The 22,045-nt window shown below is 36.5% G+C and overlaps 1 protein-coding gene across 8 annotated transcripts in view; it reads left to right on the top strand.

Moving 5' to 3' along the window:
- The window catches only part of NCOA1 (nuclear receptor coactivator 1), a 244,984-nt gene that overhangs the window by 186,394 nt on the left and 36,545 nt on the right, over positions 1 to 22,045 (top strand). For all 8 annotated transcript variants that reach the window (XM_077843901.1, XM_077843903.1, XM_077843897.1 and 5 more), the window contains 6 exons: positions 116 to 263; positions 1,594 to 2,914; positions 6,187 to 6,367; positions 17,503 to 17,620; positions 19,044 to 19,212; positions 20,252 to 20,566. In XM_077843901.1, coding sequence (XP_077700027.1) covers positions 116 to 263; positions 1,594 to 2,914; positions 6,187 to 6,367; positions 17,503 to 17,620; positions 19,044 to 19,212; positions 20,252 to 20,566 — 2,252 coding nt within the window. The remainder of the gene's footprint in view (positions 1 to 115; positions 264 to 1,593; positions 2,915 to 6,186; positions 6,368 to 17,502; positions 17,621 to 19,043; positions 19,213 to 20,251; positions 20,567 to 22,045) is intronic.

Genomic DNA, 22,045 nt, shown 5'->3' with positions numbered 1-22,045 from the left:
CTGTTGGGAGGTCATTTAAAATGAGGCTCAAGGTAGAAATAAGGCTTGGTAACTCTCCTCTGCCCAAAGTGCAAGTGTCAGAATTTTAACTAGGTTTTTCTTTTGTTTGAAACAGTGATGACTCGTGGCACTGCCTCCAGCCCATCCTATAGATTCATATTGAATGATGGGACAATGCTTAGCGCCCACACCAAGTGTAAACTTTGCTACCCTCAAAGTCCAGACATGCAACCTTTCATCATGGGAATTCATATCATCGACAGGTACTACTTATTTGGAGAGCTTCATATGAAATAAATCAGTTCACATATCTCTTCTTAGAGAAAATTTTTTTATTCTCTTGATGGCTAGAAAACAAAAATTCTAAATTAGGCATTAAGCTAGTGTGATGAGTATATATTCAATATATCCATATTGGGTTTTATAGGTTTTTTGCCTAACAATAACCTTATTGTTCAAAAAAACACAAACACACAGGAAGGGTTAGGTTGAAAATATGTGTTTCAGAGGTAAAAACCCAGAAGGTGGCTAAAAATAGCCTACTTTCCATATGTGAACTTTGGTCTTAAAAAAGATTTCAGAATTTGTTAATATTGTTATTTTTATTTTTAAAAGTACTGTATTCTTATTAGAGCAAACTTGATGGCTCCTGAGTTCAAGTTGACAGTTTCTCAAACTACAGGTTATTAAACTATCAACTTGAGAGTTTTGAATGTCATTGCCTCTAATTTGTTCTCCTCTCTAAGTACATTTTACATTGGTATATATGGTAAATTCATGGAACCATTCTTTTATCCTATGAATTATTCAAAACCCTACATTTGCAACTATTTAAAATGTAGCATTAAACAAAAACAAAGACATTTCCCCTCACTTCATCTTTTCCTCATCTGATATATTTGCTTATTGGAACATGGTAATACCAGTCACAAATCTGTTGTCATAATTATGGATTTGAGTAAAGAGCTCGATGAAAATCTGAATTCAGTATTCTGTTTTTTCTAATTTTAGTTTAATTTATGCTTGTGAGTGGAATTAGCACAGTTCTTTTTTTCATATTGTGATTTCTCTTTCAAAACATCTGCTATGTCTGCATATCACCCTTTTTAATTTTTACATCAGTGACACAGTATTTTCCTTACCCAGTCTTCCTCTTTGGAGTTGAAATACTTAAAAGCTGTAAAAGGGAGTCATGAATAAAGACTTTGTAAACAGAGGTGTGGGAAGTTTCTCTTTCAATCAAAAATATTATTGTAATGTTAAGTATTTGTATTAAATTTCAAAAAGCTTAAAAGTACATATATTGGATTTTTTCCAAGGCCAAGAAAGATTTCTTTCCCATATAACTGAAACCGTTATCAAATTTATGGGACCATGAGCACTATTGCCTATTAAGTGGTGCTAATATTTCACAGTAGCACTAACAGTCCACTGTTTTTCCTTAATTTAAAGTGATACAGAAGCTTTTTACTTGATGGCTTGCAATATTAATGGGGTTAATGGTCTTGGTTTATAATATGCATCATAAAGATATTTTAATGGAAAGCAGTGAAGATGTTTGAATAATAATGTCTTTTTCCCCCCTCCCCCCAGGGAACACAGTGGTCTTTCTCCTCAAGATGACACTAATTCTGGAATGTCAATTCCCCGAGTAAACCCCTCCGTCAATTCTAGTATCTCGCCAGCTCATGGTGTGGCCCGTTCATCCACATTGCCACCATCCAGCAACAACATGGTGTCCCCCAGAGTAAACCGCCAACAGAGCTCAGACCTCCATAGCAGCAGTCATAGTAATTCTAGCAACAGCCAAGGGAGTTTTGGATGCTCACCTGGAAATCAGATTGTAGCCAGTGTTGCCTTAAACCAGGGACAGGCCAGTTCCCAGAGCACTAACCCCTCTTTAAACCTCAATAATTCTCCTATGGAAGGTACAGGAATATCTCTCGCACAGTTCATGTCTCCAAGGAGACAAGTTAGTTCTGGATTAGCACCAAGGCCCAGGATGCCAAACAATTCGTTCCCTCCTAATATTCCGACATTAAGCTCCCCCGTTAGCATGACAGGTACTGCCTGTAATAATAGTAACCGATCCTATTCAAACATCCCAGTAACATCTTTACAGAGCATGAATGAAGGACCCAATAACTCTGTTGGCTTCTCTGCCAGTTCTCCAGTCCTCAGGCAGATGAGCTCACAGAATTCACCTAGCAGGTTAAATATACAACCAGCAAAAGCTGAGTCCAAAGATAACAAAGAGATTGCATCCATTTTAAATGAAATGATTCAGTCTGACAACAGCTCTACTGATGGCAAACCTCTGGATTCTGGGCTTCTGCATAACAATGACAGACTCTCAGAAGGAGACAATAAGTACTCTCAAACCAGTCACAAACTAGTGCAGCTTTTGACAACAACTGCAGAGCAGCAGTTACGGCATGCTGATATAGACACAAGTTGCAAAGAAGTACTGTCATGCTCAGGCACTTCCAACTCTGCCTCTGCTAACTCTTCAAGCGGTTCTTGCCCCTCCTCTCATAGCTCGCTGACGGAGCGGCACAAAATTTTGCACCGGCTCCTACAGGAGGGTAGCCCCTCGGATATCACCACTTTGTCTGTTGAGCCTGATAAAAAGGACGGTGCATCTACTTCTGTATCAGTGACTGGACAGGTACAAGGGAACTCGAGTGTAAAACTAGAACTGGATGCTTCAAAGAAAAAAGAATCAAAAGACCATCAGCTCCTACGATATCTTTTAGATAAAGATGAGAAAGATTTAAGATCAACTCCGAACCTGAGCCTGGATGATGTAAAGGTGAAAGTAGAAAAGAAAGAACAGATGGATCCTTGTACCACAAACCCAACCCCAATGACCAAACCTGCTCCTGAGGAAATTAAACTGGAGTCCCAGAGCCAGGTAGGTAATCCCTCGCATCATAGAATAAATAGTCATAGTTATTTTTTCCTTTTCATTTATTTTACTCCAACCATAAACCAGATTTGGATTCAGGCTATGTTTTGTCCTACCCATTGGGCATATATTAAAAGGTTAGTATCAATGGTTGAAACATCACGGGATGTCCTCAGAGGAAATGGTTGAAAAATCACAGGATGCCCTCCTTGGAACTTTGGAGGGCTATAGTTTGTTGTTGTTGTTGTTGTTGTTGTTTTTTAGGGCTGTAGTTTTAATGCAGCATTCTAAGCAAATGGATATTTGCTTCTTTCCATAAAATCAGTTCACAGCTTTGGAAATTTTTAAACATACCTTTCCTGCCCCCTCCTCCCAATACCACCTGTTGAATCCAACTCTTTGGATATAGAACACAGAAATCTGTATTTTTAAGAAGCTCCCCAGAGAACTATGATGTGTAGCTAAGTTTGGGAACCTCTGATGTAAATGAAATGGGAGAGAAGTGTGAGGAGGTGGACAAAACTGCTTAGTCTGGCTTGCTTTGCTATTTAGTTTCCCTTGAAACGTTTTTTAAGGCTGTTTTTCTTCTTATCTGATTCTAATCACCTTCAGCCCTTATCAGAATAGGGACTTGGAGTATTCTAGGAAGCAGGTACATAACACACTCTGAAACGGAAATAAACAGAAATAAACCTTTGCATAAATTGTTATAGGTTAGGAACTTCTGTGATTAAGCTGAGGTGGGAATGGAGTGAAATTAACAGGCACCTTCACTTATGGAGTAATTGCTGTGGACCCTGAAGGAATTTAAGAAAAACAGAAAATGTAGTCTCTCCCCCCTAGGAGCTCACAAATTATTTAGAAAGAATATAGACAAATATGAAATAGCTGAAAATATATTTACAAAGCAGCTAATCAATGAGACATTTTATTTTGAAACAGGATTCACACTTACTGTACATAGGTCCTTCATTTTTTAAGCCAGCTTTATGTTCTACCCTCATCTCACAGAAATCTCTCTCTTCCCTCAGGCATACTGCATTCTAGGCACATGGAAGTCCTTGCCATTCCTGGAATAAGCCATGTCTCTTCTAAGCATCTTCTGCCTTGCTCTCCTTTCTGTCTGCTGAACTTCTCCTCATCCTTCACAAACCAGTTCAGACATCATCTCTGTAAAGCCTTCCCCACTAGCCCTCATTAGACATTTCTTTCCTCTCTGCATTCATAGTGCTCCATATTGTCTCTATTTACTATTTGTAATAACACTTTTTTGATTACTTTTATGTTGTGTGTGCTTTTTGAGTATAAACTATCTCTCATGTTTCTTGATACAGGTAAACTAATACTGTGCTTTTAAGCTGAAAAAAAGCTTTAAATAATAACTATATTAAAACTCTCTTTAAAAAGTCACAACTTTATAAGATAATGCTATTGTGTACAGTCGTGGTATATGTTTTGGTTTGCATATTCATGCATTTCTGCTGAGTTTATACCTACGAGTGGAATTGCAGAATCATAAGATATATGTATATTCATCTTTAGTAGATAATGGAGTTTTCCTAGTGTGTACAAAGAATTCCCTCTAGTGTTCCATGTTGTTGCTAATACATAGTAAGGTCAATCTTTTAAATTTTAGCCATTCTGGGGTCTTTGTAGTGGTACTTCATAGTTTTAATTTGCATTTCCCTAATATTTATTGGCCATTTGTATATCTTCTTTTGTGAACTGCCTATTCAGGTATCTTGCCTATTTTCCCAATATGTCGTCTTTTTCTTATGGACTCAAGAGTTCTTTACATATTTTGGATGAGTCCTATAAAGTAGTATATTTGCAGACATCTTCTCTATGCTTTGCCTTGCCTTTTCTTTCTTTTAATGGTACTTTTGATGAAATGTCTTCATTTAGTCCAATTTGTCAGTATTTTCCCTTATGATTAGTACTTTTTGCACATGTATAACAAAATACGTGGGCAGCCCCGGTGGCGCAGCGGTTTGGCGCCGCCTGCAGCCCAGGGCATGATCCTGGAGACCCTGGATCGAGTCCCACATCAGGCTCTCTGTATGATGCCTGCTTCTCCCTCTGCCTGTGTCTCTGCCTCTCTATCTCTCTCTCTCTCATGAATGAATAAATAAAAAAAAAAAAAAAAAAAAAAAAAAAAAAAAAAAACAAAATACGTGTTCAAAAATGTTCATAGTAGCTTTATTTGTATTAGTCCCAAATCCATCACAATAGAATGGATAAATATATTGTGGCATGTTCACACAATGTGTTACTATTCTATATTGAAAACAAATTGACTACTACTACATGTGACAAGATCTCTGAACTTCAGACATATAATTTTTTTTTTTAAGATTTTATTTATTTATTCATGAGAGACAGAGGCAGAGACTCAAGCAGAGGGAGAAGCAGGCTTCATGCAGGGAGCCCAATCAATCCCGGGACTCCAGGATCATGTCCTGGGCTGAAGGCAGGCACCAAACTGCTGAGCCACCCAGGCATCCCCAGAAATATAATGCTAAGTGAAAGGAGTCAGACATTTTAAAAATACATCTATATAATTCTATTTATACAGTCTAGAAACATAAATTTTAGTTGAATTAAATAGTGAAACACAAACAGGTAGACATTTTATACTGATGAACTGTCTCAAAGTAATAGTAATAGAATAATACTGTGAAATAAGGCCAGTTTTCTCCTATGCATAACCTCAGACAACTGTAGGGATACCCTATCTCATCTAGAAAATAGGTTTCTTATTTTATTAAATCCTCAAGTGGGAAGTGACCTTCCTGGGATCTTTGAAGCTGATATACTATTTATAAGGAAGTTTCCCAAACTTTTTTAAATTATAAAGTTACATCAGTGTAAATTTATTTTTCATTAACATCATAAAGTAAATCATTTTACAAGATAGAAAAAATCATCCAAAAAAAAAAGAAAAAAGAAAAAAATCATCCATAATCAGTGGAACACAATATTCTTGAATTCTTTCCAGTCTAAACTCCTTCCAATGCATAAATTTTATGCCAAAATATAGTAGACAAATATTATGTGTACATTATTTCATATCCTCCACTATATTAATATCATAAGCATCCAAACTGTTTTCCAGAAGATCACATAATTTTAATGAGGCCTCAGTCTTTCCAATTATGTCTTCTTCATTCTCTCATAGTCACACTTAATTCATAGAGTGTAAAGGAACAACTTTTTTTCTACATTGATTCAGGTAAAGTATAGAATATATTTCCTCTAACTTTGGTTTCCGTTCTTAGTTTACAGCTGACCTTGACCAGTTTGATCAGTTACTACCCACGCTGGAGAAGGCAGCCCAGTTGCCAGGCTTATGTGAGCCAGAGAGGATGGATGGTGCGGTCACCAATGTAACCATCAAATCGGAGACCCTGCCAGCTTCACTTCAGTCCACCACTGCCAGACCCACTTCCAGGCTAAATAGTATGTGTTGGGAGAAAACCTTGTTTTAAATATGTAACCATAATGTGGATTAGTGCTTTATCTCTCATCATTACTGCACAGACCATTTATTTGTTGAGAGTGAACTAGTTTTACATTAATGCCAGTGTAAATAATGTATAGTTATTCTTATACATATGAATTTCACTCATCATGTGTATCTTAAGTTATTATAACTTCTGTCTTTCTGTAATTAATGTTAAAGTGAACAGTTGATATTAAGGAGAGCAATTTTGTGTTCTTACCCAAACATTCCATAGCAAGACTCAGAAATATGGTACTGGTCAGATTATATTACCCAAAGTGTCTTCCTTGAACACTAGTCCTACAAGTTGGAAAAAAAAGGATTTTCTGCTAAAATCCACTGGGCAAATGCTACATGGCACATATGCCATTCTCCTCTTAAAATTCCACATTGTATATTAGTTTTTAAAAGCCCTATGTTAAAGATACCAGTTTACATTTCTATAACCCAGCATTTACCATACTTTCTTGATTATGGAATTCTTTTCACAAGTCATACATGTTATCCCATAGAGCACCATTTAGGAGACAACTGTGTTGAAATGAGTCACTGGTACTCTAGCCTAAAGAGACCCTTTGTAGTATAATACTTCATAAAGATAGGCCTGTCAAGTGTTATTCATCTGTCAAATTTTGAAGTTGAAAATAACGGTATTGATAATTCCATTGTGTAACCTTGAAACCAAAGGAAACTGAACAGCTTACTTTCAAAATTTGCCTGTGTTCCCGACCCAAGTCTTGTCCCTCTTTTGACAGGATCAAATGTGGGACTCATTTATTTCAGTCTTACTGCAGCTTTTAGCTGTCATGACACAATTCCTGCAAGTTTGCCAAGATTTCCAGGAAGCTGGAAAAAAGGGTTTTTGAGTCATTTCTGACAGTTTTGGAAGCAGTTTTTCAGCTGACCAGAGCACTAGGTGTAAACTGGAGCCCAGGTTCAAGTCTCACATTTTCCTTTTATTAACAGTATTACTCTGGACACATGAATTTCCTGAGCTTTATTCTCTTTATCTGCAAAAGGAGAATTAAATGAAGTGACTCCAAAAGTTTGTTCTAATTGAAACTGAGAGGCTCCAGACCCTGGGATAGTAGGCACAGTTGGAGAAACAAGAAGGTACAAGGCTAAAAGGCAATAAAATGAAGTCTGACTATTGAGTGTTTTGATTCTGGATCCCCATCCAATATGGGAGCCTGGGGGATTTATCTCAGGAGAACTGAATGGCCAGAAAGATGTCTGGATATGGGTGTGTAAGGGGAGCTCCCTAAAGTGCAGAGGTCATCCTGCCATTTAATTGTCCAACAGAAGGCTCCCAGAGGACACAAGCTTCACACTCCGCTCTCACAGTCAGTGTTTTAGAACACTGAACAGACACAACCAGAGATCACCAGGACTTTGAGGGAAGTCTGCAACTTGAAAGAGAGTAAAAGAAACAAAAAGAGAGTACAATAGAGCTATACAACAAGCGCATGGACTAAAACTGAACTAAACTAAAAAACCTAAAATTTTTGAGAAGATGTTTTATCCATATGGGAAGAAAAAAGGCAAAGAAGAAAGAATTTTTGGAAGTTAAATATCCAACATTTTAAAATTTTAAGAGAAATGGTAGAAGACAAGGCTGAGAAAAACTTTAAGAAAGAACAAAAAGACAAGTAGAAAGTTGGGAAGAAAAAAAGTTAAGATTGACCTAGGAGGGCCAGTAATGATTGATAAGAATCGGTCAAACAAGCAATGAGAAGGGAGGAAAAAGGGGGAAGAGAAGATATTTTCAAACAACAACAAAAAATCAAGAATGTTTCTAGAAAGAAACAGCATAATTTTTCAGATTTCACTGGCTGAACACATAGCTAACACATACATACAAAAAAGACCTATACCAAAACTTATCATTTGTAATTCTGGAACACACCAGAGAGAAAGATTCTAAAAGCTTTCAGAGAAAAGATGTGAATTGCATATAGTGAGTCATAATTGCCCCAAACTTGGAAGCTATCAAGCCATGAAAAGACATGGAGAAACTTTAAATGCATATTGCTGAGTGGAAGAAGCCAATCTGAAGAGGCTACATATTGTATGATTCCAACCATATAGCGTTCTGGAAAAGGCAACACTATGGGGACAATAAAAAGATCAGTGGTTGATAGGGATTCGTTGTTAGTATTTGTCAGAGGGAGGGATGACTGGGTAGAGCATGGAGGATTTTTAGACTAGTGAAATTGTTCTGTATGATACTGTAATGGTGCATACATGTTGTTATACATATGTCAGAACCTATAGAATGTACAACACAAAGAGTAAACTCTGTGAACTATGAGCTTTAGTTAATGAAAATGTATCAATATTAGTTCATCAGTCTAACATATGTAGTACATAAATGCAAAATGTTAATAATAGGAGAAACAGCCCAATCTAAAAAATAGGCGAAGGATTTTAAAAGACACTACATAAATAAAGATTGAAAATAGCCAACAAACACATGAAAAGATAGTCAATATCTTTAATCATCAAGGAAATGCACATTAAAGCTATAATGCAGTACTGCTATATATACTACTACTATTCCATTGAAATACCGCAGATTTTAAAAACTGATGGTACCAAACAATGATGTCAAAGATGAGCACCTTGAACTTTGGCATTGCTATTGGATATATAATATGGTAAAATCTCAACAAATGAGACACATTACCATGTGACCCAGCAGTCCAACTCATAGGTATTTAACGAAGAGAAATGAAAGCACATGCTTATCCAAAGGACTTGGGGATCCCTGGGTGGTGCAGCAGTTTGGCGCCTGCCTTTGGCCCAGGGCGCCATCCTGGAGACCCAGGATCGAGTCCCACGTTGGGCTCCCGGTGCATGGAGCCTGCTTCTCCCTCTGCCTATGTCTCTGCCTCTCTCTCTTTCTCTCTCTCTCTCTCTCTCTCTGTGACTATCATAAATAAATTTAAAAAATTAAAAAAATATATATATATATAAAAACAAAGGACTTGACCACAAATGGTCCTACAACATTATTCATGATAGCCTCAAACTGGAAACCATCTAAATGTCCATCAACAAAGAAATGGCACATTTATAAACTGAAATACTGCTCAGCAGTGGAAAATAAGAAACTAGTGGTTCATGGCATGAATTATTTATTCTCAAAAACATGCTGAGTGAAAAAAGTCTGGATCATTGGTTGCTAGTGTGGGGTTGAAGTAGGGAAGATCGACAGCCAAGAAGCTTGAGGAAACTTTTAGACATGACAGAAATATTCTGTTTTCTTTATTAAGACAGGAGGGTTATTAGTTTATATCTTTTTCAGAGTTTATTACAACTGTACACTTAAAATGGGTGTATATTATATGTAGATTAGACTTTAATCAAATTTGCTTCAGGAATATCTGAGATTAGAGTAATTTCTAACTACAATTAACCATGCAAATTTCTAGTAGTTGTGAAAATAGGTAAAAAGACATTTTTAGGTATAAAAGGGCTCAAATATTTGCATGGTATAGTCACCCTTTCTAGTAAAGATCCTTAGAGAAGTACTTCAACAAAACAGGGAGAAAACCAGAAGAGAAAAAGATATAAGATCCAGGGAAAACAGCGGATCTGAAAGCATAGCTGATTAATAAGATTAAGGAATAGCAATACATATTGGAACAGGTGGCCTGAATCTTATGGAAAGGAGGCTTCTGGGAGAAAAATGAAATTGATCTCTTTGAGTTTACAGAAAAGATTACAGATAGGTTTATGTCAACAATGTTGAAGATCTGAAAGATTTCTCTAGAAAAGCAGGCAAATGAAAAATATAAGGCAATTTTTAACTCCAAAAAAAGGGAAGCATGGTACAAGAAAGGTTTGAACATAGTGCACAATGTAATTTTGCGATGAGTAATATTTGCATAATCATAAGAATCTAAGTATTAACTTTTTATTATAAAAAAACCGTGAACTCTGTTAGGGAATTGGGGACATGGGAAGTAGTAAGATAGGTAGGTCTGGGAAAATTAAGACCTCATCTGTCACGATGGCAAGTCAGTAATCTCAAATTGAGACATAAGGAATAGCAGCATATGCACATTTAAAAATAAATAAGCAAATGCCAAAGAAAACAGTTACACAAGTTGAGAATGGCTGCCTCCATTAGAAGGGAAGTAACCAAGGGATTAGAAGGGGTAAGACTTAAAGCTGCTTTTATTTGTAATGGACCTTTTGGTCCTGACTTTAAAAATTATGTATATATATTTGATAAAAAGTAAAGGTAATAAAAATAGAAAGTATTTTCCTACTCTTCAGGCCTGTGAAACTGGAATATTTTTCCTTTGTAGTCTGTCCTGAGGCAAATAAATTTTGCTTCTCTCTTGAGATTTCTTCCCCCAAATATAGCTCCATATATAAAAGTATATAAAATAGGCCAGAATCTGTTAAACCTTGTGCTATAGTGTTGGCAAAGGCCAAAAGCATAAAAGGGAAGATCTCATGGTAAAGGAGGGTGAGGATGATGGTGCAGACAGTCTGCAATGTAGAGGAGAAAGAAAATAAGATTTTAGGAGGCATAAGGCTAAGGAAACAAGTTGGGCAGAATAAAGGAAAAGAGGAGATCCCTGGGTGGCTCAGCGGTTTGGGCCTGCCTTCGGCCCAGGGCGTGATCCTGGGGTCCCGGGATCCAGTCCCATGTTGGGCTCCCCGCATGGAGCCTGCTTCTCCCTCTGCCCATGTCTCTGCCCCTCTCTCTGTGTGTTTCTCATGAATAAATAAAATCTTTAAAAAAAAAAAAAAAAGGATAAAGGAAAAGAGAAAAGGATTGGAGAAGGAAAAAGAAGATGGGGACAAAAATATATTAGCATATCCTAGGAAAGAAGAGAATAGCCTCTAATTCTCTGCCTCCTCTAGCCTCTGTGATGGCCAACACTACCTATTTCACTGGAACCAGAATCCATCATTGAATAGCTGATTTCACATCTTAACCTTGTGCCCACCTGGGAAAATCAAGCATCTTTCTTCACTTTAGTCTTCAGCCTTAACCTAAGCAGTGTCAAGTGTAAATGCCTGGCATAGGACACATCATATTTAGTTACCATCATATTTCACCACCTGGGGTACACCAGTTAAAACTTCTGGGTTTTTCTACCATGGCACTCATCTTTTCTCTTACCTTTTCTTTTCCTTACCATTTTGTAGTGTATTTTGAGAGAATCTCTGGGCCACATTTTCCAGATCAAAACTGAATCTTCAACTGTATCCATTCTGCTTTTCAGTTCTATCTATTGGGCTCTTTTAATTGCAGCTATCAGGTTTTTAATTTTCCTTCTCATGGAAGCCTATTAGTTTCTGTGGGTATGATGATAAACTTTGTAATCTGTGTGACAATACATTTATTATACTTCAGGCCTCTTCCTTTTTCTGTAAGAATCTTTTTTTTCCTCCAAAGTTACTTTCTTTGTTAAATTTGCTTCTCTCTCTTTCCTGCCATTGACTTTTCTGGAATGTTTGGTGCATTTACACTGTCTGCCTGTATACTGACCAAGGCCTGAAATGAACAATCTATTTAGTAAAGTGAGAAACCCTTTTTACTCTGGCAGCGAAGGTAGGTTCTGATTATAGAAGCCCTGTTTCTATGTTGCTGTTGTGAGAGAGTGGGGCTTGGTAATGGGGAAATCCTCATGGCAGCCTAAGCACCCACTCTGGGAGATTCCCTGGGCAGAACTCCCACTTCGAGTCATGCTCTTACCCCTTTAATCCCAGGGTCAGACGCCAGAGTCCTCTGCATGGGGGGTGGGGCCTGCCGCAGCTGTTCAATGGCCCAGATGCCCATGGCCTGTTCTTGTACCCGTTCCAGTGACCCCTAAGCTTGGAGTTGTTCTGGGCTTCTGGAGAATCTTCTCTTTGTCTTGTAGATTTTTTACTTTCATTGAAGTTTTACCATTTGTTTCCTCTGTTTTAGCTTTCAGAAACTCATCAGTTGAGTTCAGCTGCCATAATATTTCTCTTGCCTTTCCTCCAGCTAGAGACTTATTTTCCTTTTTTATTTCTTTTATTTCAGAGATAATTTTGGAGGGAAAATAAAATAGAAGGGATATAAATCTGCCACATTGAACCAGAAAATTTCCTTAGGTCTATTTACATACAAGAAAATAAAGGTCCAGAGAATGAAAAGAAAAAAAATACACACAGACAAAAACTTGCCTGGTTTTCTATTTAGTACATGCAGATTCAGGATTTATTTATTTTTTATTTAAATTCAATTAGGCAACATTAAGTATATACTTAGTTTCAGATGTAGTGTTAATGATTTATCAGTTGCATATAACACCCAGTGCTCATCACATCACATGCCCTCCTTAATGCCCATCACCAAATTATCACATCCCCTCCATCAACTCAGTTTGTTTCCTTTTTTTTTTTTTTTAAGATTTTATTTATTTATTCATGATAGACACAGAGAGAGAGAGAGAGAGAGAGGCAGAGACACAGGCAGAGGAAGAAGCAGGCTTCACGCAGGGAGCCTGACACGGGTCTCCAGGATCGCGCCCTGGGCCAAAGGCCGGCGCCAAACTGCTGAGCCACCCAGGGATACCCTATAGTTAAGAGTCTCGTGTTTTTGTCCCCCTCTCTGATGACTTCCCATTCAGTTTTCCCTCCCTTACCCTATGATCCTCTGTGCTGTTTCTTATTAGAATCAGGACTTAAGTCTCAGCCCGCCTGGTTTCAAAACATCCTGTTGATATGTACACCACATACCCATGCAGTGTGACCAAGTGATTTAAATAATTTTGTTAGAAATGTACTACCAGAACACATCAAGAGACAGCTTAAGACAGTATTGTTGATCAGAATATGTACAATGAGCCTCTTTGGCAGTACCTTCAAAACTTCTCCTATGTCCTTTTGACCGTCTTTAGATCCCTAGCCTCTGAGGGTGAATTTGACTTCTGAAATTTTCTGGAGTTATTTGGAGCCAAATTTGTTGATCCAAAAAGAATAATTTTTTTTTTAAGCCCAAACCAAAATTGGATCTAACTTTAAGGAGATATATTTTCTTTAAGGACCTTTATACTATTTTAGATAGATCCAGAAGAATTCCAAAAATATTTGAACATTGACAGTTTCATTAGAGTAAGTGAGTGATCTTGTGACATGGATGATTTTATGTTTGGTAAACATTCTGAGATGATTATTTTTTAAATCTCATTAATTTGTAGTATATTGAAATAATTGCATAACACTAAAGATAATGAGTTTCAGATAAAGCATTTTCAGTACTTAAAAAATCCATTTCAATTTCCCTCTTTTTAGTGTGTTGTGCTTCTTGATAGGTATCTTTTGCTATTACAGAGCTGTAATGAATAATCTTACATAGAGATAATTTACCACATATCAGAGTATATATGAAATAGATGTTAAAAAATAGAATTGCTTGATCAAAAGATAGATTTTGCCAAATCACCCTTCTTAGATACAATGCCAGTTTACACTCTAACTGATAATGTTCTTCTTTCTATACATCCTTTCTAAGACATTGAATTATACACTTCCTTATCTTTGCCAACTCAATGGTTTGATTTTTTTAAGTATCCTAGTGTAGTTTTAATCTGTTTATTTTTATTGTAAATTAGGTAGATCATTTTTCAGTGATTGCATGTGACCTACCTGTTCATATTCTCTTATCTATTGGGTTTTTCTATTTTTATCATCTGATATAAGAGGTTAAATTTTTTAGTAATGTAACTTTTTTGTGGCTAACGGGGATAGTTTTCCTTTTTACTAGATTTAAAAGATTTATTTATTTATTTTAGAGAGAAAGAGTGTGAGCAGCAGGAGGGGCAGAGGAAAGGAAGAGAAAAACTCAAGCAGACTCTGTGCTAAATGTGGAGCCTCATGGGGGCTTGAACTCTCACAACCCTGAGATCATACCTGAGGTGAAATCAAGAGTCAGATGCTCAACCAGACTGTACCACTCAAGAACCTCTATTTTAAATGGAGAAAATATTATGTTGAAACCTTTGCAAAAATGATAAGGAAGATTACTAGCTTGATGAGGGATCCCTAAGGGCTTGTTTTCTACCTCCACTTCATCTGCACCTACCCAACCCAGGGACTAGGAGATGTGTCCATGTTTCCATTTACAAATTGTTGTACTTGTTTTGTGTTACATACACACTTACTCATGTTTGATAGGGCACAAACATGACCAAAAATAGTAGGTTTATTCCCAGACTAGGAGAAGAGAACATATATTTCTTAAAACATTCCAGTAAGTGCTTCAAATTTTTATAGAAATTTCTAAGGAAATCCTAAAAGATTTATTTTAGAATAAAAACTAACTTTTTTTTATTATAAAGCCTGTGCAAACAAAAGTTTTACTTGAATCAAAGTTTGTTTTTTTTTTTTGTTTTTTTTAAATTTTTATTTATTTATGATAGTCACACACACACAGAGAGAGAGAGAGAGAGAGAGGCAGAGACACAGGCAGAAGGAGAAGCAGGCTCCATGCACCGGGAGCCTGACGTGGGATTCGATCCCGGGTCTCCAGGATCGCACCCTGGGCCAAAGGCAGGCGCCAAACCGCTGCGCCACCCAGGGATCCCTGAATCAAAGTTTGATTTGTTTGGTTTTGTTTCTTTCCTAGTCATCAAACTTAGCAGATAAATCTTATCTCGTTTTGAGGGGATCCCTGGGTGGCGCAGCGGTTTGGCGCCTGCCTTTGGCCCAGGACGCGATCCTGGAGACCCGGGATAGAGTCCCACATCGGGCTCCCAGTGCATGGAGCCTGCCTCTCCCTCTGACTGTGTCTCTGCCTCTCTCTCTCTCTCTCTCTCTCTCTCTCTCTCTCTCTCTGTTGAGGACTATCATAAATAAATAATAATTTTAAAAAATTTTTAAAAATCTTACCTCATTTTGAGAAATTTCATCCAACTTATTTTCTTAACATCTTCCCCATCAAGACTAGTAAAATGAAAGATACTATATCCTATTACTGAGTCAAATAGATTATCTTATAATATTCAGTACTTATGCCTTGTAAATTTTCTTTGATTCTTAAATAGAATTAATTTTGTCTAGGTTAGATTTCTGAAACAATAGGATTGAGGAATTAATGTATGGAATAGAACAATGGGTCAACTGTAGATAATCTTTGACTAACTTCTTGATTTAAATGGTGATAGGAATTAAGTGGTTACTTCCCATTATCATTTGTGGTTGATGTTTGGTGGGTTTAATTTGCTTTGTTTTTCAGAATTCTACAGAATTTTGTTTTCTATCATTTTTCATGACAGAGAAGATAAGTTTGAGAGCTATAATTATTTGCATTTAGAAATGAATGTATTTACTTGGACTCCTATACTTAATTCATACTAAATGTTGAGTATATTTCACATAAAAGTAAGCCTAACATACTTTTTGTAGTTAATAATGATCAGTATCTACCATTAAACACATTTTTTTAGGCATTCTTAAATCTACTTATTCTCTATTCATTGGAATGAGAAACTCTACTTAATTATGTTTTCTATTAAAATTTCAAGGCAGGGTGCCTGGGTGGCTAAGTTGGTTAAGTATCCTACTCTTTGTTTTAGCTCAGGTCATGATGTCAGGGTCATGAGATTGAGCTCCATGTCAGGCTCTGTGGTAGGTGTGGAGATTCTCTCTCTCCCTCTCCTCTGACCCCTGCACTTGCTTGTGCGCGCTGTCTCTCTCTTTCAGAAAAAAGAAAGAGACAGAAAGAGAAAGAAAGAAAAGAAAAGAAAAGAGAAAACCCCAAGGCATTTTTAGTTGTTTTTTAAAAAGTATTAGTTTGCTAGGACTCCATTATAAAATACCACAGACCAGGTGGCTTAAACAACTGAAATTAATTTTCTCATAGTTCTGGAAGCTAGAAGTCCAAGGTGAAGAGGTTTGGTTTCTTCTAAGGCCTTTTATGGGCTTGTGGAGTCTGCCTCCTTGCCGTGGCCTCATGTTCATCCCTCTATATATGTTGTCATATCCTAATCTCCTGTTCTTATAAGAATACCAGTCTTGTTGGATTAGAACCCACCCTAATGGCCCTATTTTAACTTAATCACATCTCTAAAGACCCTGTCTCCAAATACAGTAACATTCTTAGCTACTAGGAGTTAGAGCTTCAACAATGAATTTTGGGGAAATACAATGCAGCCCTAACAACAGTTAACTTATTTATATCCTTTTCAGAAATTACAGATAACCATTAGAGGCATTAAAAGAAAAGAAAAGTCAAAAAAGAAAAGTCCTTAATCTTACAACCTAAAATCAACCAAAGATATATACACTCTTTCAGAATTACTGCTAATATACACAGAATAATTTATAAAACTAGAATCATTCTGAACATAATGTCTTGGTTTATGGGTTTTTTCTTCTTCATTTAATGGTACATTATAAATATCTATACCATTGTTCATTAATCAGTACCTAAATTTCTGGAATTTAGATTATTTACAATTTTTCCTAAACAGTACAGAAATAATCAGATTTTCCAAAAAAAAAAAAAAATACCTAAGCAAAAACTTTCTAAAATGCATATACTGTTTTCTTTCATTATAAAGCATAACAACCTCTCTCTTTATGGGTCATCATCAGAAGCATTGATTGTTATACACCTGTGGTCTCATTTTGACAGCTGCAGAACTTTGTCCATTTTCAGAATGACCCCAGATTGCTGTGCCCTTTAGTTTCTGTTACTGTCTATTATAGAAAATATTTTATCTTCTGTTTGCCACTCTTGTGTCATGATAACATTGTTCCTAACTATAGCAGATTCTAATGTCCTATAGATTGAAAAAGCAGCTAACCAAAATTGTTATAATTATCTTTAAAAGAAATAATTTCTGGCAAAGTTCCAAATGATTCTCCCTATGGTAACATCAACTTATGTGCAAACTTTTTTTTTACATCAGATTGTCTTTACTTTCTCACTAGTTATTATGTGGCCACGTTCTAGGCAGTTTAAGTTTCTGGATAAGGGACCTTTGTAACATTTTATAGAGGAAACTTCATTCTCCCATACAGTATATTACTTCTGTAAAATACTGTCATTTTATCTTCCATTGTAATACTGACTCCTTACCTTTTCTTCTGTAATCAGGGTTACCAGAGCTGGAATTAGAAGCAATTGACAATCAGTTTGGACAGCCAGGAACAGGTGATCAGATTCCATGGGCAAATAATACAGTGACTGCTGTAAATCAGAATAAACCAGAAGAGTGAGTAATACATTTCCTATTTTATAAAATATCAGATACCAACTTCTACAACAAAGAACTATTTTCATAAACTGAATTCCAACCTACATTGGTATTTTGTGATATAGGAGTGGAAGCAAATGTTAAATGAAAAAAAGGTGGAATGGAGGAAGACACCCAAGTTAAACAGATTTATTTACTGTGTGACTGCAAGGCTAGTATGTATTGTAATTACCAAAAGATTGATATAGTGTGTGGCGGTTTTATTTTTCATCTCTTGTTTTACTGTGATTGATTACTATAAAATTTCTGAGACCTGTAGATGAATTGAGCTCAGTATAACAATTATTATAAAAGCTCTTGAGCTTTTAGTTCTATAATTTTTTGTCCAGTATTTTCTCTTTGGAGCAAAATGGTATAAGAAGGGAAGGTACTTTTTACGTCTACTCAGTGTCTCATCTTGATTAGAATTTAATTTCTTAAAGGACATAAGTAGCCCCATTCCAAAACATTAGAGACATCGCATGTATAGCAACCAAACTAGATAGTATCGAGTGTCGTTTCGAGCTTTAACTATGCACACTATTCCCACTTACTTTCCCCAAGGAAGAAGCCTTATAATTATATAATTAAATTTGTATTATTATTATTTTTTATATATTTCTAAGTTATATGCATCAGTTGGTATCAGTTTGGATTAACTATGTATTTCCTCTATGTAATCAACAATTTTTTTGTTGCTTAATGCTGAGCATGTTTCATTTTCCTAGTTTGATTTCTTTGGTAAATGGCAATCAGATGTATGTTATCAGTACAATTTGATCATCTTTGAAAGTGAAGTATAAATAGAATAAATCTTACTATAGGCTAGGTGATTTTTTTCCTTGAGATTTTGACTGAGCTTTATTTTTTACTTTCTTTTTTTTTTTTTTTTTAAGATTTTATTTATTCATGAGACAGAGAGAGAGAGTGGGGCAGAGACACAGGCAGAGGGAGAAGCAGGCTCCATGCAGGGAGCCTGACGTGGGACTCGATCCCAGGACTCCAGGATCAGGCCCTGGGCTGAACGTGGCGCTAAACCACTGAGCCACCCGGGCTGCCCTATTTTTGACTTTCATCAAGAATTCCCTTTCTCAACTATGTTTAATTTTTCAAGCTATTTCTGTAAGCAAACAGGAAGAATATGGAAGCAAATTTCAGTGATTGACAAAGTAGTGAGAATATATTCTAGTTACATGCAGAACATTTATAAATTTCTGCACATAATATGGAACATTTCATTGTGTAAGAACTGATTAAAAAAATCTCATCAGAGAATTTTTTTGAACAAAATTTGCATATATGTGTGTATCATATATATACATATATGTATATTTTGTATTATTGAGATTGAATACTTATTTGCTATATCAGTCTTAAACTCTGTTATCTTTTGATTCTATAGCCAGTGTATTAGTTCACAATTAGATGAGCTCCTCTGTCCACCAACAACGGTAGAAGGAAGAAATGACGAGAAGGCTCTTCTTGAACAGCTAGTGTCCTTTCTCAGCGGCAAAGATGAAACTGAACTAGCTGAACTAGATAGAGCTCTGGGAATTGACAAACTCGTCCAGGTATTTATTAAAATTGGCATTGTTTAAATGATTCAATCCTGAGAGGCTAGAAAATTATTTTTAAACAAGATTTTTAAATATTGTTCTATGTGTGTTTAAGTAGTTTTATAATTTATTCTTGTGAAAGTTATCAAAATATAGCAAATAGTTTTTTAAACAACAACAAAAAAGATCATTATAATTAGAAATAGTTAGAAAGTCTTAGCCTTTCCTATGGACCAGAATCTTAACGGCTCCCCCTAGAATAGAATCCAGATTTATATCATCACTTCTTATTCTAGGACTTAATTTATCCTTCATACATGCTAGATTTCAGCCTGTATATTCCATAATACCCCAACTTCCAGGTATTTTTCACGCTGTGAGGTTGAAAAATCAATTTAGTGCCTCATGACCAACGTTTTTTTAAGTAGCAAACTAAAAGGTATCAGAATGCATAGACCACAGAAAGGGGAAGTTATGTTTCATAAAACTCTCCTTTCTGTTACATACATACGTGTACACACAAACACACACAAACATACTAGGTCACAATTTAAATTAGATTTTTTTTTTTTACAGTGAATGATAGTTAACAATTTTGAAAGCCATAGCTATGGCATTCTATTAGGCCAGCTATGAATTTTTTTCAAATAAGAGGACAGCATGAATTCTGTATTTGAGATAGAAAAATGCCTAACTAATCGCCCCTTTAATAATCTACATCTCATGGTAAACAACTAAATATAAAGTTTGTTGACTCTTAGGCTTTGCAATGTGGTTCTTTTCAAACCTTTTAGCCAGTATTTTAACCATGTTTTTAATCTCTGTTTTGAGATTTTTTTTTAGACATCTCAATTCATCTGTTACTCCATTTCAGAAGTAACTTTCATAAGTGATTCCTTTAGGTAGCAAACTCCTAGAGAACTTCATTAATTCAGCATAGTATTTTATATAAAATGTTCTAGAGATAACATGTTCTCAGATCCAAGATTATAAGAAGCATGTCATTTATTGGCAATAATTTATTTGTAAAATATTCTGGCTTATTTCCCAACAGGGAGGTGGATTAGATGTCTTATCAGAGAGATTTCCACCACAACAAGCAACACCACCTTTAATGATGGAAGAAAGACCCAACCTTTATTCCCAGCCTTATTCTTCTCCTTCACCTACTGCCAATCTCTCTAGCCCTTTCCAAGGCATGGTCAGGCAAAAACCTTCACTGGGGACTATGCCTGTCCAAGTGACACCACCCCGAGGCGCTTTTTCACCTGGCATGGGCATGCAGCCCCGGCAGACTCTGAACAGACCTCCAGCCGCACCCAACCAGCTGCGGCTTCAGCTTCAGCAGCGCTTGCAGGGGCAACAGCAGGTGAGTCCTCCAGGTTAGCAGGTGGCACTTGTAAAGACCTGTGCTAACTCTCAGAGGGCTAACAACAGCCCATTGGCTAGAATAAAGGTGTCAAGAGGAACAAGTCCCACAACCTTTATGAAAGACTCAAATCATCCTTGGTCTGCTAGGATAAGATAAAGGAGTCTTCCTTCCTTCCTTCCTTCCTTCCTTCCTCCCTCCCTCCCTCCCTCCCTCCCTCCCTCCCTCCCTCCCTTCCTTCCTTCCTTCCTTCCTTCCATTTATTTATTCATTCATGAGGGGCACAGACTGAGAGAGAGGCAGAGACACAGGCAGAGGGAAAAGCAGGATCCTCATAGGGAGCCCAGTATGGGGCTCGATCCTGGTTCCCAGGATCACGACCCAAGCCGAAGGCACACGCTCAACTGCTGAGCCACCCAGGCGTCCCTAAAGGAGACTTTCATTCAGTTAAAGACAGCTAGCTCATAACAAAGTACCTTGAGACTCAAAATTTAAAAGCATTTTAATTTTGTTTTTTGAGATAAAAAATATTTAGGATGAACATCATATTATTATTAAATTAATAAAAAGAAATATATAGCTTAATTTATAAAGTAGAGCATCAGGAGGTACTGTTATAATTTTTGTAACAGAAAATGAAATTTGTGTTGTTTGAAGTTGGAGTGATTGATGCTTAGTGATATTATATTAGGAGAATGGAGGAAAGGATAGTTTGGGGGTCCTAGGGAGTTGAGTGAGTTAAATCTCTCTCATGACAGGTAATGAGTGGGTATGATGGCACAAATATTTAAGATTTATATGCAGCAAATACAGAAATAAGCATCAAGAACCAAAAAAACGAATGATTAAAAGTATTATCTCTGCAGGGGGCACCTGGGTGGCTCAGTGATTGAGCATCTGCCTTTGGCTTAGGTTGTGATCCCAGGGTCCTGGGATGGAGTCCTGCATCAGACTCCTGGCAGGAAACCTGCTCCTCCCTCTGCCTATGTTGCTGACTCTCTCTGTGTCTCTCATGAACAAGTACATAAAAAATCTTGAAAAAAAAAAAAATTTAAAGCAATTTCATAGAGAGTTACAAATTCAGGAAAGAAGAGAACAAAATTATATTAGAAAGACAATATATATAACATTATAAGAGCTCTGGTTTCAAGTCCTAGTTCTAACCTTACCTTATGTGGTTTCACAGTCAGATTATTTACCCTTTTAAAGCCTCTGATTTCTGATCATATCCATAAAAGAAGCTCAATAAATAATTCCTCTACCTCACAGGTGATGTGTGGAATAAGATAGGACATATAAAGATCCTAGTGCACTTCCAGGCATGCAGTAACACTTAATAAATACTACCTATTATTATGAAATTATATTCAATAAATAATATAAAATGAGTTTCTATTCCACTTAAAAAGAAGATGAAAAGGAAAGATAAGATAGGAAAAATTGTTAATGGTAGAATAACAGAGAAAGGAATAATTTCTA

The sequence above is a fragment of the Canis aureus genome, chromosome 12, assembly GCF_053574225.1.
Source record: "Canis aureus isolate CA01 chromosome 12, VMU_Caureus_v.1.0, whole genome shotgun sequence".
Classification (NCBI taxonomy): domain Eukaryota; kingdom Metazoa; phylum Chordata; class Mammalia; order Carnivora; family Canidae; genus Canis; species Canis aureus.
The sequence above is the reverse complement of the archived record's forward strand: the minus strand, read 5'-3'. Positions and strand labels throughout refer to the sequence as shown.